At 30.8% G+C, this 16,924-nt stretch overlaps 1 protein-coding gene across 3 annotated transcripts in view; it reads left to right on the plus strand.

The window, feature by feature from the left end:
- Window positions 1-494: 494 nt before the first annotated feature.
- Window positions 495-16,924, plus strand: part of LOC120769132 (BUB3-interacting and GLEBS motif-containing protein ZNF207) — a 30,639-nt gene continuing 14,209 nt past the window's right edge. Inside the window, exons 1-7 of one of the 3 annotated variants that reach the window (XM_040096000.1) lie at window positions 498-835; window positions 1,027-1,334; window positions 1,409-1,685; window positions 1,748-2,117; window positions 3,932-4,270; window positions 8,069-8,195; window positions 8,283-9,422. In XM_040096000.1, the coding sequence (XP_039951934.1) occupies window positions 795-835; window positions 1,027-1,334; window positions 1,409-1,685; window positions 1,748-2,117; window positions 3,932-4,270; window positions 8,069-8,195; window positions 8,283-8,395 (1,575 nt within the window). In that variant the 5' untranslated portion in view covers window positions 498-794 and the 3' untranslated portion in view covers window positions 8,396-9,422. Of the gene's footprint in view, window positions 836-1,026; window positions 1,335-1,408; window positions 1,686-1,747; window positions 2,118-3,931; window positions 4,271-4,471; window positions 6,846-8,068; window positions 8,196-8,282; window positions 9,423-16,924 lie in introns of those variants that run through there. The other 2 variants (XM_040096001.1, XM_040095999.1) reach the window with 2 other exon arrangements.

A 16,924-nucleotide genomic window follows, 5' to 3' on the forward strand; every position in this document is an offset into this window, starting at 1 on the left:
TTTTTTGTTTTACAAGAAATACAGTTGTAGAAAAAAGCATATTTCCCCTTTTCTTATTTTCTATATAAATTATTTTCATCCATATGAAACTTTAACCAGTTCAAGAGCTCATAACATGCGGTACATCAGCTCGAACCTACCTACCTGACGCCATTTCGCTTATGATAAAATAAATTTTTCAAGAGCTCAAAACATGCGCCACATCAGCGCGACCATACCTTCCCGACGCCTTTTCGCAAATGATTATGTTATGATAACAAATGCCCACATACAGATTCGGCAATGGCAATAGCAATAGATTTGCAGTTAGTATGCCATAAATGTTCGCCTGTCGAGATGCCCCGTAATATATGGCATACTAATTAGTATTCCATATATTGAAAGCAATAAGGAATATGGAGTCTCCGCAGGCAATAGGCACGGCAATACAGTTAGTATACAATAAATTTTTGCCTGTCGAGATGCCCGATACATGTTACATGTAACAAAGTATTTTATAATAGTGTTACATAAAATATGTGTCCTATTTTCATAATTTACTTAAAAACTGATAATTACGTATTATCACTCTACTAATGAAAAAATATGTTATTGTTTTTATTAATGCGATAAAATTCTTTAATGCAACCCTGACAATGAGAACGTCAAAACAAAAGGAATAAAAATATTTCAGTAGGCCATTTTGTTATAAGTGATTTGGACGTGAAAATTGTGCACTTGAGTGTATTAGATTTTAGTGTATATCCTAAAAGTATAATTATAATTTTTTAAGAGTCAGTTTGCTATATTATAAGATGGGTCGCAAGAAAAAGAAGGCTTCTAAACCATGGTGCTGGTATCCTTTTTAAAGAAAAGATAAATTTGTACTTTGTGACAAATGTATCTACACTGTTTTATGTAATTGCGTCAACAGAGTTGTTAAGGAGGGTTGCTCCTTTGTATACCACGTTTTTTTTGCCAAATTTGGTGTTAGATATTTTTAATAATTTAAGTTGCGGATACTTAACATTTTTTGTAAACAAACAGGTATTGCAATCGTGAGTTCGATGATGAGAAAATTTTGGTTCAACATCAAAAGGCTAAACACTTCAAGTGTCACATATGTCATAAGAAGTTATACACAGGGCCAGGATTATCAATTCACTGCATGCAGGTTCATAAAGAAACTGTAGATAAGGTGCCGAACTCTTTGCCGAACCGATCTAATATTGAAATAGAGATATTTGGTATGGATGGAATTCCAACAGAGGATGTCCGAGAGCATGAACGGCAAAAAAATGGCGGTAAATCAGATTCTGATGATGACGAACCAGCTGCAAAGAAAAAAGTTGAAAGTATGTGACATTTTGATAGCAATATTGTACATTGTATTTTACCAAATATGTCTAAACCGTGTCTTTATTTAAAGTACCTTTAACGGCTCCTCCTCCCATGATGATGCCACCAAGCATGATGCAACCGATGATTGGTCAATACGCGCCAATGGGATTGATGTCCAATATGCCGCCAATGGCACCAATGCCTCCATTTTTAGGTCCGGGTGGTATACCAATGATGCCACCTCACATGATGCCACCGCGACCTCTATTCCCTGCAACTATGGCTGCAACAATGGCTGCAACAACTTCTGCAGCAGCGGTACATGCCCCCATAGTTCCACAAAAGCCAACGTTTCCTGCGTACAGGTAATATTTAAACGACGTATTTCATTAGCAGTTAGGTGTTACTTGTATGTTACATTTTTCAGTAATGCCACAATAAGTGCACCACCAACAACCAACAATCAAAGTGCAACAGGAAGTAGTGCTGCACCACATGAGACCTCTAAAGCACCACCTGTACTTGCTGTTGGAAATTCTGGTAGCATTACATCGAAAATCATGCATCCACCAGAGGATTTAAGTTTAGAAGAGTTACGTGCGCGCAAACCAAAATATCAGAAATCCTACAACTGTGTTGGGAGCAATAATCATAACCAACGGATTACATCAATTAGTGCACGCAATATCAATCATAATACAGTTGTCAGCAGCGGATCATCTACAACAATTCCAACAAATTCAAGTACGTCAAGTGCAGCGGCTGCCCAGGCTGCAGCTATATCAAAGGCCCAGGAAGTGAGTTCTTACCATAGATATAGAAATCATAGTCAATATAACTACTGAGCAGGCGAGTTTGGGAGGGAAAGTATAGATTAACACATATAAACGCATTACTCGGCACAATAGATACGTGCTTCTTGGTATTATAATAAGAAAGTCAAAGCAAATACATAAAACATTAGTGCGAAAAACATAAACATACTATAACAGATGAAGCGAATTAGCATATGAATTCGTAAAATCAAATAAAACAGAAGGGGGAAAAGTACAAATTATTCCCTTATAAAGCGAAACTCATTCACTGAAATATATATGTATAAATACGGACCGATTATGTAATGTTTACTTAAGTGGGATAGTTCTGCATTTAATAATTTAATTTCTATTTCAAATAACTCAAAATGATTTATACAAATAATACATAATACAAACTTATGTATTATTTATAGAATTAATAAATCACTTACACATACATGCAGGAATTAAATAATGAGTTACGTACAACAATTTTCAGATTAAATTAATTTGTCCATATATAAAAATGGTTGCCAGGCATCGTTTGTTAAACCGTTAAATAGTATAATTATATAATTTTAATTTTGCAATTTTGAAATTTCGACAAACCTTACCGACGTTATAATTGTTTGTATTTTTATAATTTACAATGCAGATAAAAGGCGATTTTAATTGAAATAAATCATGAATTTTTTAAAATAAAATGCATACACGTTCTTTTTTTCCTATAATCTGGCGTGGTTTTAAAGTGCTAGTGCTTACTCACTCTCATAGTAAGAATATACAAATAGGCTATAAACCATTTTTATTGTTACATTTTTTCCATTGATATATATAAACAAAATACGAAGTGAACTGTTTGGTTTTCAAATGTCATGATAAGACTTGTCAGATTTTAAAATTGCAAAAGTAGAAATTATTCGATTCGGTTCCGTTCTTTTAAGTGGTTTTTAAATCAAATATTTGCATCACAAATTCGTGCTCCGAACTGCTTTTAAAAAAAATTACCATTATTTTGTATAATTTAAACTTTTTAAATTTTTAACTTGCTTGAAATTCGGCAATTGGCTTATGTTGAAAGTTAATGTCAGCCAAGATTGCAATTAATGATCACATAACCAAAATAAAAAATCAAATGCAACGCAGATTTAAATGTCTTTTGTATAAAATTTGTCTACTAGGAAATATTAATGACGAAGTGTATGTCAAAATGATTTGCATATCTTACTGTCATTATGAGTAATTTTTTTTAAATAACGAAATAAAAAAAATTTTCGTGAAGGCGTATACAAACGATGTGATAGCACACTATTAAAGTTATAAATAACAACTGAAACGTGCAATGGCAGTTCAAATGTGCAACAAATACACCAATTTGAAATCACATCAGAGAAAAAACTCAACTCAGTCGATAAGTTGCTTTTCCTTGTCTCAATTCACTTAGGATACGTACAAAACAATATATTTTAGAACTGAAAATATATTACGTTGGTAGTTTTGTAAAGGATAGAAAAATAAAAAGTTTTGAAATAATGAATAAGAGTATTAGTAACATTTTATGCAAGGTCTAGTGTTTAAATGTGACATTTCTCCAAATTTGTAATAAAATAAATATTATAACACAAAAGAAAGTGTAAAAACGTGGAGATTTCAAAATTATTGAACATTTTTTAATGAAAGCGATAACCGACTTGTTAACCAGACTAACCTCCCTCCTCCATCTCAGTAACACTTATGCTGATATCTGCCACCACAACTTATATTTATTGCGCGCTTTCTCTCTCTATCTCTACCTCTATCTCTCCTCTTCGTAGGCTGCTGCAATGGTAGCGGTTGCACAGGTCCAAGCAGCTCAAGTCCAAGCACAAGTACACGCTCAGGCGCAGGCGCAGGCTCACGTGCAAGCAGCACAAGCGCATGCGCATGCCCACGCTGCGGCGCAGGTACAAGCAGCGCAAGTTCAGGCACAGGTGGCACAAGCACAAGCTCACGCTCAAGCGCAGGTCGCTCAAGCGGTAGCCGCGCAACAGCAGCAACAACAAAAACAATTGGAAGATCTCAATCGGGCTGTGATACTGCAACGTCTACAAGCCACACGACCAGGACATCCGCCAACGGCACTTGGCACAGCCGCTGGCGCAACGGTAGGCATGGTAAGTGTCTATAAAAGGGTTTTATATATTTTCCCAAAAATCATTAAAAAACAACTAAGTAGCTGTTTCATTAAAACCATATTACATCGATTTTATACACCAATTACATACATAGTCATGTATGACGTCATACACGGCTAGACGATTAGCAAGATGTTATAAATATTTTTCAAGCTTCAATGTGTTGGATTTATATTTCAGATTCTCCAAAGTAACACAAGTAAACACCAACAATTAAAAGAATATAAAGTGCCATAACCCAGACACTAATTACGCTTCTAAATTTGAAATGGGGACAGGGGGTACTTTAGGGAGAGTCACGTGTAGTATACAATTTGTTTAAAAGTGTAATATAATCTTCTTGTACATGACTCAAACTCTTTTATTTGCATTAAGTAAACTTAGTAAGAATATTAATTTCAGAATTTCATGATATGAGTTGCAATCTGGTAATAACCACACACACCATATGATGGTTATGTTGAAATCAATTGAACGAAGTGTTAAAATAGAAAAAAATGATTAAATTTAATCAATCAGGATTCGGTTATATGTAGATAAGCCCAGTACTTTCCATATAAAACCTTTGGAATTATATTAGATTCTAGCTGTTTTCGAGTCAATGGCGATTTTGGCCTTCCGATTGACTTTATACGATATTTAAATATCAATATGCGAAACATCTTAAAGAGATGGAACGAACATGTTTTCTGGGCTTACATATATCCTTGCAGTAATTTGGAGTGTTTCTCTTATCAGTACCAAAAATCAGCGATACCAATTACTACTTTTCCCCAAGCACTACATTAGCTTAGTCGTACATTTCAATCCAACTTAAGCAATTTATGTATTTAAATAAACATATGTATTTGCTAATTTTTATGAATATGATTACAATTACTGTAAATTATTTTTATCTGTAGTTTTCATAAATTTTTAAAGGAGGCTTATTGACAGTCTCATATAATGTTGCCATATATGTCCGTCAAAATAAGTGAGCAAACATCCCGATAAAACTTCGTACATAACTTCTATGTGCAATTATGGACTATAGAACGGCCCAAATACAAAAACTTTAATATGTTGAAAACTTCATAGAGTAATAAGATGGAGAATATGGCAAAAGTAAACCATTATACTGAGAAAATAATCCAGTAAAAAAATTAGCACATGTCTCTCATAATCTTTGCTATTACTGTAAATTTAAAATTTTTTCAATTTGACTTGTGCCAACGGGAATCGATAAATATATTATTATGGAATGTCATGTTTCTGAAATCAGGCAAAATTAATAACCACAAATAACGGGTTCTAACTAAGAAAGAGTGTAGCAAGAGTAAGTATTTTTATATTACCAGATTATTTTAACAAAACTCTAATTTTTCGTCGTTTTTAAGTCGATTAGATAGACATTTATATTATTGTTTACATAGGCCTGCAAAAATATAAGAAAGGTTGTTGAATAGTTACGATAAGAGAAAAATCTTTCCACTAAAGATCATGCTGATACTTGTTGTTTTATAACATATCAGATGTTTTCTTCATATGGCTTCTAAAAAGCCTTTAGAATTTTAAAAAGAGTTGCTGATTCGATATATTTATCGCCCAATTACTTTGGTATTAATTATACATAATATATTATACATAAATGAATGTCCATAAAATCCTATTACTGAAAATGCCATAGGCTATTACCTTCTTTTAGAAGTATTTGAAAACATAAAAGTACACATATTTTCATTTAGCAGACTTTTAAGATTAATCTAGGTTTTTGACAACAGCCTAAAGCGATGTGTCAGAACACAAGCAGTTTGAGTGTACAAATAAGCCAACAGTCAAAGAAATGTTTGATATTGAAATAAGATAAGTAACAATAAATTCATTAAAAGCAAAGAAAAGATAATATCATGTAAGTATAATTTTCACAATATTAGTATACATAAATAAATTGTCGTAATAAATAGTTGCTGAGTTGGTTGGTTGATTAATGGATATGTCTTACAAATATCTCAATGTTATTTTTTCCGTAAATTACAATAGTGATGGGGCATTTAGTGTATTTAATTTTTATGCAATTACAACAAATATTGCATTTACCATAAACTTTATTATAAATAATATAGTATTTAAGTGCAAGTGCAAGACCAAAATTATCCACACCTAATTAGATGAAATTTAAAACTCAGTATTCTGTTTATCAACACATACTTACCTACTGAATACTAAAGCGATGACGGTAATATCCAGCTCCTTATACACAAGTCCCAATTGTTTTCCATTTCTCATTCCCTTTGCATTTAATCTGTTAACTCACGCTCGTTACTCAGCATTGTAATCACACATCTCCATCAACATACTATATGCAATTATCTCACTTCTCTTAATCATCTTGTAATCACATTGGTCAAAATTACTCAAACAAAATCTAAATCGGAATGATAAAATAGCTCTTAGTAATATCTATGCGTTGTGATTATGCATTTTGTTTAAAACTATCGGAAGGCGATTAACTTAACATAGTAATTATATTTATTGGGATCTAAATGTGATTATTTAAAACAAAGTAAATAAAAATGGCAAATGCCAGTTCAAAAAAAAAAAAAAAATTGTGTTGAAAAGAAGTTATTATAAATATTAAACAAATAGATTTTCAGGCATATGTAAATTATTATTTCTTTTGTTGACAACATTCACCAATAAGGATAGATTAAAATACTTTGGATAAGTAATCCGAATCCCCTTTTTCGGACTCTCTGGGACTCTAGCAGATAAAATATTAAATCAATTAAAGAGCTTGAGGTTTGTGAGATGAACTAATTTTGAAAAAGTGTTCATTTACTAAATAAGCATTCAAAAGAAACTCTGAATTTTATAATTAGTAATATTTGTTTCATACATAAGTTTCTTCTTGGCTTTTTATTAAATATAATTGAAGTACAGCATATAATAAAAAGTTGTACAAGATTGGGTTTACACACAGAAACTTCTTTTCGTTTGGTGTTGCCCAATGTATCTTCACCAGAACCTGGGTTCTGCATTCCCTTTCATAAATTTTATTAATTATTTAATTATTCACATTTTTTTAAATATTGTTTTTATATTTTGCATATTAAATGCTTGATAAAATTAAAGTTTCTGAACGGAAAGTAAATTCTCAATTAATACCGAGTGCGATTGAAACAATGGAAATAATTTCACGATGAAAAGGAATGCCAAAAAAATTACGAGTTTGCATAACAAAACTAGGGTGTAACCCAGGCTAAATATCAGATGATATATATTATATCTTTATATTTTTCCAACTAGTAACATATTTATGTATGATTTCTTTAATGCAATTTTAAAAACTAAGTTTGATCAAAAGTGATTTATTCAATTCAAATATACGAAATTTTTGCAAAAAATTTTGTATATAATTTTATATACACATAATTAGGCATATATTCCGTAAGAGTAATATTGTTAAACTTAGTGTAAAAGTGAGTACGCGAGAAAGTGAGTAGAAACGGCTAAAGTAAGTACGTTTTTCTATTATACTTCTATTACCAAAACGCCTTTTATATTCATTGTTATGCGAAACAAAAAATAAACAGTACATTTATATTTTATACGCCACCACTACTCTATATAATACATTATTTAATTAATAAATACTATAAATAACGTTAGTGATTTTTGTGTAACTGAAATGTGTGCGAAGCCGTTGCTTTCGCTCTGTCAAATAACCAATTGAATTCGTTGATGTATTATTTCTTATTTTTATCTAATTTGTTGCTGTCATTCTGCGGTGCCCTGTAGATGCCGTTACCAGGACAAATGCAACTGATGCAACCGATGCTGCGTCCCGCCATGCCTTTGGGACCACATACTCCCCTACTGGGTGGTAATATGTTGCGTGCGCCTGGTGGTTTGCCGGGAATACCAGGTTAGTGTTTATATGTTCAAATAATTTAAAGGTATAAACTATGCATAGTAATATAGAAATATAATATTTTTCTTTGCTTTTATGTAGGTTTGCTACCAATGCAAGCTATTCAGATACCACCGGGGATGCATATGCCCGGTATGGGTGTCATGTTACCGGCAGGTCATCCTGTACTGCAAATGATGCCACGGTTTCGGTGATCCGTTGCACAATATGCACCGTCATCACTTTGTTTGGCAACGGCGCTGTTAGGAATGCGGTTGCCGTTATTATATCCACCAGAAGAATAAATACGGAATAAGCAATAATGCATTTAGCATCGCCTAAAAAAATTTTTAAGTTTAAAATAACTAAAGAATATCAAATGCTATACAACAAATAGACATCACATGAAAAACCAATGCAGTGCTTATTAAAAGTGGAGTCGATATAAGGCAAATTTATTACACAATGAATTAATGAGCACATTATCACCCAGTAGCGATTATAATAAAATCAAACCACTCATGGAGCAAATATGGCAGTAGAATGTAACCCTTATTATAAAAGGAGCACAACAAAACAACAACGACAAGAACTGTAACAACAAGCAAGTTCAAATTCCTTTAAACTATTCTTTATATTTACTAGTAAACTTACTTTTAAATTATCACTATTTAAAAGTTATTATCACATAAAGAGTGTACTTTTAAGCAACATTGTTGTTACAGAAAACAACTTTGTACTTCTCTTAGTTCTTCTATACGCCCTATTTTAACCAAAATCGTATCATCACATCCAATAAATATGTCAGTACATAAGCAACCATTCAATCATCAAGCCTGCTACGCAAAGAATATGGGGGTTAATGAGCACTTATGAACATTGGTATATTCAACTAAAGCACTGTGAAATGCGTTTTGGGTTAATGTGGTGTTTAATTATTGAATGTTTGAAATTGTTAACTCTCTTTTATTATTTAGTGAATCCATTTCAGTTTTATCTTCTGTTTTTCAAAGCTATGTACGTACTCATTTACTAAACATATTTGTTTATTTTTTAGTTATCTGCGAATATTCAATTTAAAGTAAGATAAGATATTTGTAAAGAAAGTCATTTTAAACCAATCAATGAAACACAAGTAATAGATTTAAAAGAAAACGTAAGTTTTTGCAACTCTTGTACATTGTAAGTGATTATTGTTAAGTATGAATGTGTCATAACATCATATAAACGTATTCACTCATATATATTTATTTTACATTTGGATTGTCATGACACAGAGAACATAAATTTATTTACTATTAACCACAACTTTACATTTATCACGTAGATACTGTCTTTACTAATAACTTCTAATAAGCTTTCTCTTTTGCTCTATTTCTATGTACTTTAATTTTTGTTATAAAAACTAGCGGGTATATTTTTATATTAATGTAATTATTAATCGTAAATATACCATAGATTAGCTTTTTAACATTTATTGCCCTCTTACATATGTATACTTTTTATAATTATGAATTTCATTTCCTAGCTTGTGCACAAAATACATATGTATATCAAACATTACTCTCGAATATGCTCCGGAACAGTACGAGGTAGGATTGGTATATATGTTTTTTGTGGTTTTCATTTAAAGCTTATTATAAGTATATAAACATCTGTATATACAACCATTTCAAAAAGAAGTTATATCCAGGGACATAAAATAACAGTTGTTGTATAATTTTTTACTCAAAAATCAATATGAATCCGACCCATATGTACGTATATGATGTAGTAGCAGAAAATTTTTGTTCTTTTGACAAATTTGTAAAAACTCTTAAAATTTTATTTTTATTTTTTTCCTCATAAAATAATCGTTATATTTTGATTTTTCTTTTTCGCTTATAAGATAAGAGTTATTTCATAACTTTTCTTTATTGCTCACAGAATAATAGATATGCGCTGAGCTGTAAGCATGATTCAATTATATATTGTTGTGTTGTGTGGATAGCCCAAAAACAATTTTTTTTTTAATGTAATTGGATCCATAATGTCAAAATTAGCTGTTTTCTTTTCTATTGTTTTGTTTTTATAATTCAAAACAAAAAATTTCATAAATTTCATCTAATGAAAATGCGTTTTTTGGGTGGTAACTGAATGGGGAAGTTTTTAAATTACAAATCAACTAATTTTCACATTATGAATACAAATATTTCTTTCGTAAGAGGAAGCACGCTCTGTATCAACACAACCGTCAATAATTGAGTCATGGTTGTAAAAAACTCTCACGCAAGAAGAGTTGAGTTGTTTTACCTTGACACGCTATTACTTTCAAATGGCAAAGACAAACAAAATCCATACTCTTCAACTCTAATTGAACGAGAGTTATGAAAAACTCATCGCATAACCATGATTCAATTATAAAACGTTGTGTCGATAGTCTAAAAACAACAATCTGTTAAAAATAATTCCATCCATACTATCAAAAAGAGCTATTTTGTTTTACATTGCTTTGTTTTTATGATTCAAAATTTAGTTGTTCAAAGATTTAAATTAATGAAAATTCGTTTTTTGAGTGATAACCGACTCCAAATCACAGTAGGCCATCAAAATATAAACATAAAATTCATGAGAAAAACAAAAATAAAAATCAAAATATAACTATGTTAAAACTTAATTATTTTGCCCACTTCCTCATTACTGTTACGGTCCCTGGTTATATCATTTTTAATGACAAAATGTAGAAACTTTTGGAAATCAGTTTTTGCTTGAAATTTCCTTAATTGAAATACTTTTACCGTAAACATTCTGAAATTTTTTGTTCACATTTTAATAAAAATGTTAATTATATTATGATGTAATTTCGTTTATTATATATAAAGAGGGTATATTATGTTGGCCAAGAAGTTTGAGACACCCAGAAGGAAGATGTCGAATATTCTATGAAATATACTATAGTCGCTTTATCCATGTTTGTCTGTATTTACGCGAACTAGTGTTTCAGTTTATGAGATATCGATCTGAAATGCTTACTCATCTTTTCCTCTCCAAAAAGCTGCTCATTTGTCGGAACCGCCGATATGGGACCCATATAGCAGGGAACTGCCAAACAAACTGAACGATCAAGGCCAAGTGCTTGTATGTGAAACTTTTTTTTGGCATGCATTACTGTCAGAAGCAGCGCTACTATCTTCGAATTAATTTTATTAATGAGGATTTAAAAGTTAAAATTTCGCCGGTTAAGAGAGTCCAATTGTAAAACTTTTATTATGTTGATACCATATGCTTAAAGAAAGTCATGTTTACTTTGTTTGAAGCAGCCGCTAAGTTTAGATGCGTGTTTACGAGCTTAGTGAATTTTTGACTAAATACAATACTTTAATGATGCCCCATATTTGTCAGACATGTTTTCGTGTGACTATTTCCTATTTCCAACATGAAAGAGCACCTTAAAGAGATGATATTAAAAGCTCATCGCTGAAACAGTTAAAATCTATCCCAACAATCGAGTTTCATAAGTGTTTCAATGATTGGAAGAAGCGCTGGTATAAGTACGTAATATCGAATAGGAACTATTTGGTAATGTGGACAAATGAATAAATGTTAAAAAAAAAAACCAAATTATTCAAGGGTGTTACAGAATAGTATCGTTAGTGTCACGAATTCAGATATTGGTTTGATGTTCGAAACAAAAAATTTATAGGTTTTGGGTATCACGGAAACCAATTTTATCAGTTTTGTTATCAGCAAGAAAGAATATAGTCTCTAACAGATTTGAAATGTTAACAAATTAATTTATTTTATTGTTACGTAAATACCAAAATCCAATCAAATATTGTGACACCATTAAAAACCAGACAATTAAGGAAATCTGGATTCCAGAACACTCTGATTATTTTTAAACTATATAGCTGACTTATGAATTTGCACAAATACCCATAGTACAAAAACGTTTAATTTTATATACGTAATTACGTAGTAGTGTGCCCTCAAATGATGTCAACCTTGTAACAAAATTTATTATACGTTTATTTAACAAAACTTGACTTTGAAATTATTTCAAACTTCTTATTATATTTTCTATTTTGTTTTATTACTATCTATTCTGTTTTTGTTTTTTAAGATCATTTTCATTCAGGTTTTGGTCGAAAAAAAACCAGACAATTTGGTCGATTGATCAACCTAATTGAAAAAATAAACTAAAATAAAATATAAAAACCCCACGAGACAAATAATCTAGCCACGGCTTGCAAAATCTGAATAAGCGATCATTTAATGTTTCTTTACTATACGTTTAGTTTTTCGTAATATTTGTAAGCACGTAAACTTTATTAATTGTACACTTAGAAAGTCTGTCTAGAAAGCATATGCTAATAAATGTACATATCTGATTTTATAATTAAAATTATACTACAAGAAATTTAACCTACATACATATTCACATCTGTATATATATATGTATGCATGCACATACATACATACATACATCATAATTAAAACGTGAAATAAGTATATGGCTCCGTTGGTTGATTCGCATAACGTAATTGAGCGGTTTTCAATATACAGGGCAACTGTACGATTAAAAAACATACGTAAAAACAAAAAAGCAAATACGTAACTTGATGTTAAATTTGTATTAAAAACTTGTATGTACCTAAATTTTTTGCGTATTCTGAATTTAAATTTCGATCATTTTATTTCATATGCATAGATAAAAGAGATAAAGGTCGGTACTTGATTTTAATTTTTACATGGAAATCTCCAAGTAAGTTTTCCCTCCATTTTCTTATATACTATACTACAACATTTTATAAGTATCGTTTCACGATGATCAGTAAGTTCACTGTATTTTGTAACACATGTTAAAGTTGCTTATACTTAACATACAGCCGTACCGACAAGTAACCGGAAAATCAGGTATTAAACGTAAAATATATCTTACTTTCTGTGTCTGGTATAACCAAAAATATGGTTTGGGATGGAAATTATCGACAGAAATTGGGCCTGGATTGTTTTTTCTATGTAGATACACCAACATTGTAAACTTTAATTTAAATTTTTTACTGCACGACTAATGACTTTGTATGGTGCTCTGAAATTATGCTCATTAATATCCATATTCATTTACCATTTACAAGGTACTTGTCTTAGTTGGAATCAACCAATTAAATGTAAAATAGTTTTTGTTCTTTTTACATATACATAAGTATGTACATTACTTTCTTGTGCACCAAGTTAGAGGCTGCAGTATGTGCGTATGAAGTTCAGCATTTCTTTGAAAATCATTTAATTGTTATTGAAATAATAAAATATTTTTACTTTTGATTAAAACTCAGTTTTGCAAATTAGTTCTCTATTTAAAGTTACAAGCATATACAAATTTAGAAAATAACATCTTGAGAATTTTTTATCTTGATCTTAAAGTTTCAAGATCATTTGGCTTTTTAGAACTATAACTTTTCTATTCTGCTTTTTAGATATATTGGAAGTATACCACTAAGTAATTAATATTAAAATTTCTATGTTAATTTTAAATTTTTGTTACATTAACTAATATTCGATTCTTAATTAGGTAGCGAGCTTCCAATTGCATTCTTAGTTGTATTTAAATATTTTTTTTGTTTTCACAAAATTATATACATACCACATTCTCTTTTGAAATTTCAAAATGCTTTGCAGTTGAAAAGTTTGAATACATTAAAGTATAACAGTGATAAATTGCACATATACATATGTACATATGTATATATCTTTTCATAGAACTTATTGGAATTCATAGATACATATAAGCAATCGTAGCGTCATGTACAATAAATTATATGTGTATATTAACATTTCCATCAACTTTTTAACACGCATTGTATATTATTAGAGTTTTCGACATAATGAGTGAGGTATTTATTTCTGTATATACTCATCCATACATATTTCACATCTAAATGAACCATATACACATTTTATTTATTACATATATCGAGTGACAAGTGATTGGTTCGCAAAAGTTACCAGAACTGTATTCCATAAAACATTTATTTAATTGCGGCCGCGCAAAACTGGTGTTGGACTCTTGACTCGCAGCGGCTTATCTTGGGCAAACAAATGCACCTGGTATGAAGTTATGCGAGGCTTGGGTACCTCAATGCAAAGCGGAAAGGCTTGAGCAAATATTGAACTCAAATATATACATATACATATATATGATTCAAAGAAGGCTAGTCATTATACTTAAACAATAGAATAACCGCAAGAATTCTTGGTGAAGGTAGCTTAGTATATTATGTTAAACTCGGAAAGCTGTAGGTGGTTAACATTTAATTTATTTTTGTAATCTAAAAACTTATAACTTACTATAATTTTTTTTAAGTTGTAGAAATTAATTTCACTATTCCTTTCACCATATCAATTTATAAGCTCTTCTTTGAAAGACAATCCGCTTGCGTTGGGCGACACATGAGTAGTTGGTTGCGTTCGCTCTCTTTTTCAAAACACCACTCCTCCGTATATTTAACATGTATTTCTGTAATAATATTGGTTTATAACAATTTTAAGATAATATTTTATTAACTGTTTTCGTGTGTAATGATTCTGCTGCCTGCTATGTTATTGGCGTAGTTAGCGAGGTTGCTTTGCGGCTATGAATAGGAAGTAAAATAATAAGTAAATAATTGATTGGTTCCTCCATACGTGTAGAAGGTTAAACACCGTTCAGTGAAAGAAATATTAAAAGAAAACATATGCCACTCATGGTGAGGATCATAATTTTTAACTTTGAATGAAAAATTTAAGAGAGATTGACGACTTAATATGCATTATATGCTATAAGAATATTTTTTATTATTTCCTTCCCTGAATTATTAACATTAACTTTTCTATCCGACTTTTCAAGATGTTGTTTATTAAATATGGCCCGGTAAAATTTTTAATTAATATTTTTAGTATTTATAGTATTATGGGTGTACTTTTTATTAAACTCTTTTATATTGCATTTATTCCGTAATTAATATTTGTATGTTCAAACCTCTATTTTTCCTAAATTGTTTTTCCCGACTGCGAGAGCGAGCGTTCAATCGAAAACGTGTCACATCAATTTTGCTGATTGAAAAGTCCCTTGCAAAAGGTGCGTGCGCATGCAATAAATTTTTTTTTGTTGCTTATACTGTTTGTTGCATGCCACCGCTAGAGCAGGCGATGTGCTAGCGCACATCATAGTCAGGTCCTGGGTAAGCCCAACGGGCAGGCTGTTGGACTTTTCGGTCCTTGTCACTATTTAAGTACTTCGGTCTATTTTTTGTTCATCACATGAAAATTGAACATTTTTAACATTATTTAAGTTTGTGGAGCTGGAGTTTTTTTTACAGTTGCTGTGCGCACCAATCAACTGATTAAAAAGAAAAACGAATACAAAATATGGAATGCATACAATCGTTTATATTTTCTAGCTATAGTTGTATCGTGTAAATGCATAACAAGCAATTATGACTAAAACTAAAATTTGTTACTTTCTGAAAAATACATAAACGTTATAATTGAAATATGCAACATTATTTTACTATATTACATATTTGTGTAACTAATAAATGCTTATTTAGGAGTTAAGTATTCAGTTATTTGGAATATAAAATTATTTCGCAGTTTTAATATCTTGGAGTTACACCCTTCAGATACTTGTGTACTTTCATAGCTAAGAGTACACTTGAAATATTAAAAAATAAATTTTTGCAAAAAAAAAGTGAAATACAAAAAAAACAAAAATCTGCGCTCGTTCACATTTGATTTGGAGGTTTTTCTGTGTTAAATTCAATTAAATAAACCAAATCTATAACTTTTTTATACTATTTTTTCGAATTATTTATCATAGTTTTTAGTTTTAAGAAGGTTATTGTTTGCAGGCCTCTCTTTTTGTTTTTTTCGCATTAAGTTGTAGCTAAATATTTTAATGTTATACATATACATATACACTTATGTATATTTCAATGTTTATATATTGTATTAAGTTTTTATGTTTTCCATTAAATATTCTATATTATATTATAAAAATATGTACATGTATTTGAAAATTGTATTATAGTGTTTTCTTTTCAATAAGTTGTTTCACAGTAATTTAATGTAACTTTCAATGGAAATGAAATGCAATATAAATGATAATGAAAAACAAACAGCAAAATTGTAAATTGTGTAAGCTTTATTCTCTAGATATATGTATGTACGAACCAGAGAACGGCTTCCGTTGAGCGCAAAAATGTTCATGCACGATCAATACCCGAACTATCAGCCCATTCGGCTCAAGCGCTCAAAATGGCATTCGTGAATGTTTTCGCTACTGAGCTAAATTCAGCTCAATTGCGGTAAATTCGTTTGCTTGCTGAGTTTATTCACGCTCGTGTTGAAACAGCTCTACTCAGGCGTTCGCTCATTCGGCTCAACAATGATCGTGTTGAATGAAAACAAAAACACAAAAGAGCAATCTCAACGCCTATGAGCAAACTCAATGGGTATGAGCAAACTCAACGCATATGAATGAACTCACTGTGCTTGAATAAAAGCGCCGTCTCCTTAAGCGATTTGCAGCACTTACATATGTCTGTTTAAATTTGAAGAATTTTTTGGCAAATATTTTAAAATATTGTTACAGGATTGGCAGTATATAAATCCATTCCAAATAGTGCCATCCTCTTTAATAATTTCAGATAATATATTCCAAACATGGCTCCTTCCCTTATGTCGGGCTGACAATGTGTAGGCGTTTGTACGTATTTTTTCTAAAA

This window comes from Bactrocera tryoni, chromosome 2 (assembly GCF_016617805.1).
Source record: "Bactrocera tryoni isolate S06 chromosome 2, CSIRO_BtryS06_freeze2, whole genome shotgun sequence".
NCBI classification, from domain to species: Eukaryota; Metazoa; Arthropoda; class Insecta; order Diptera; family Tephritidae; genus Bactrocera; species Bactrocera tryoni.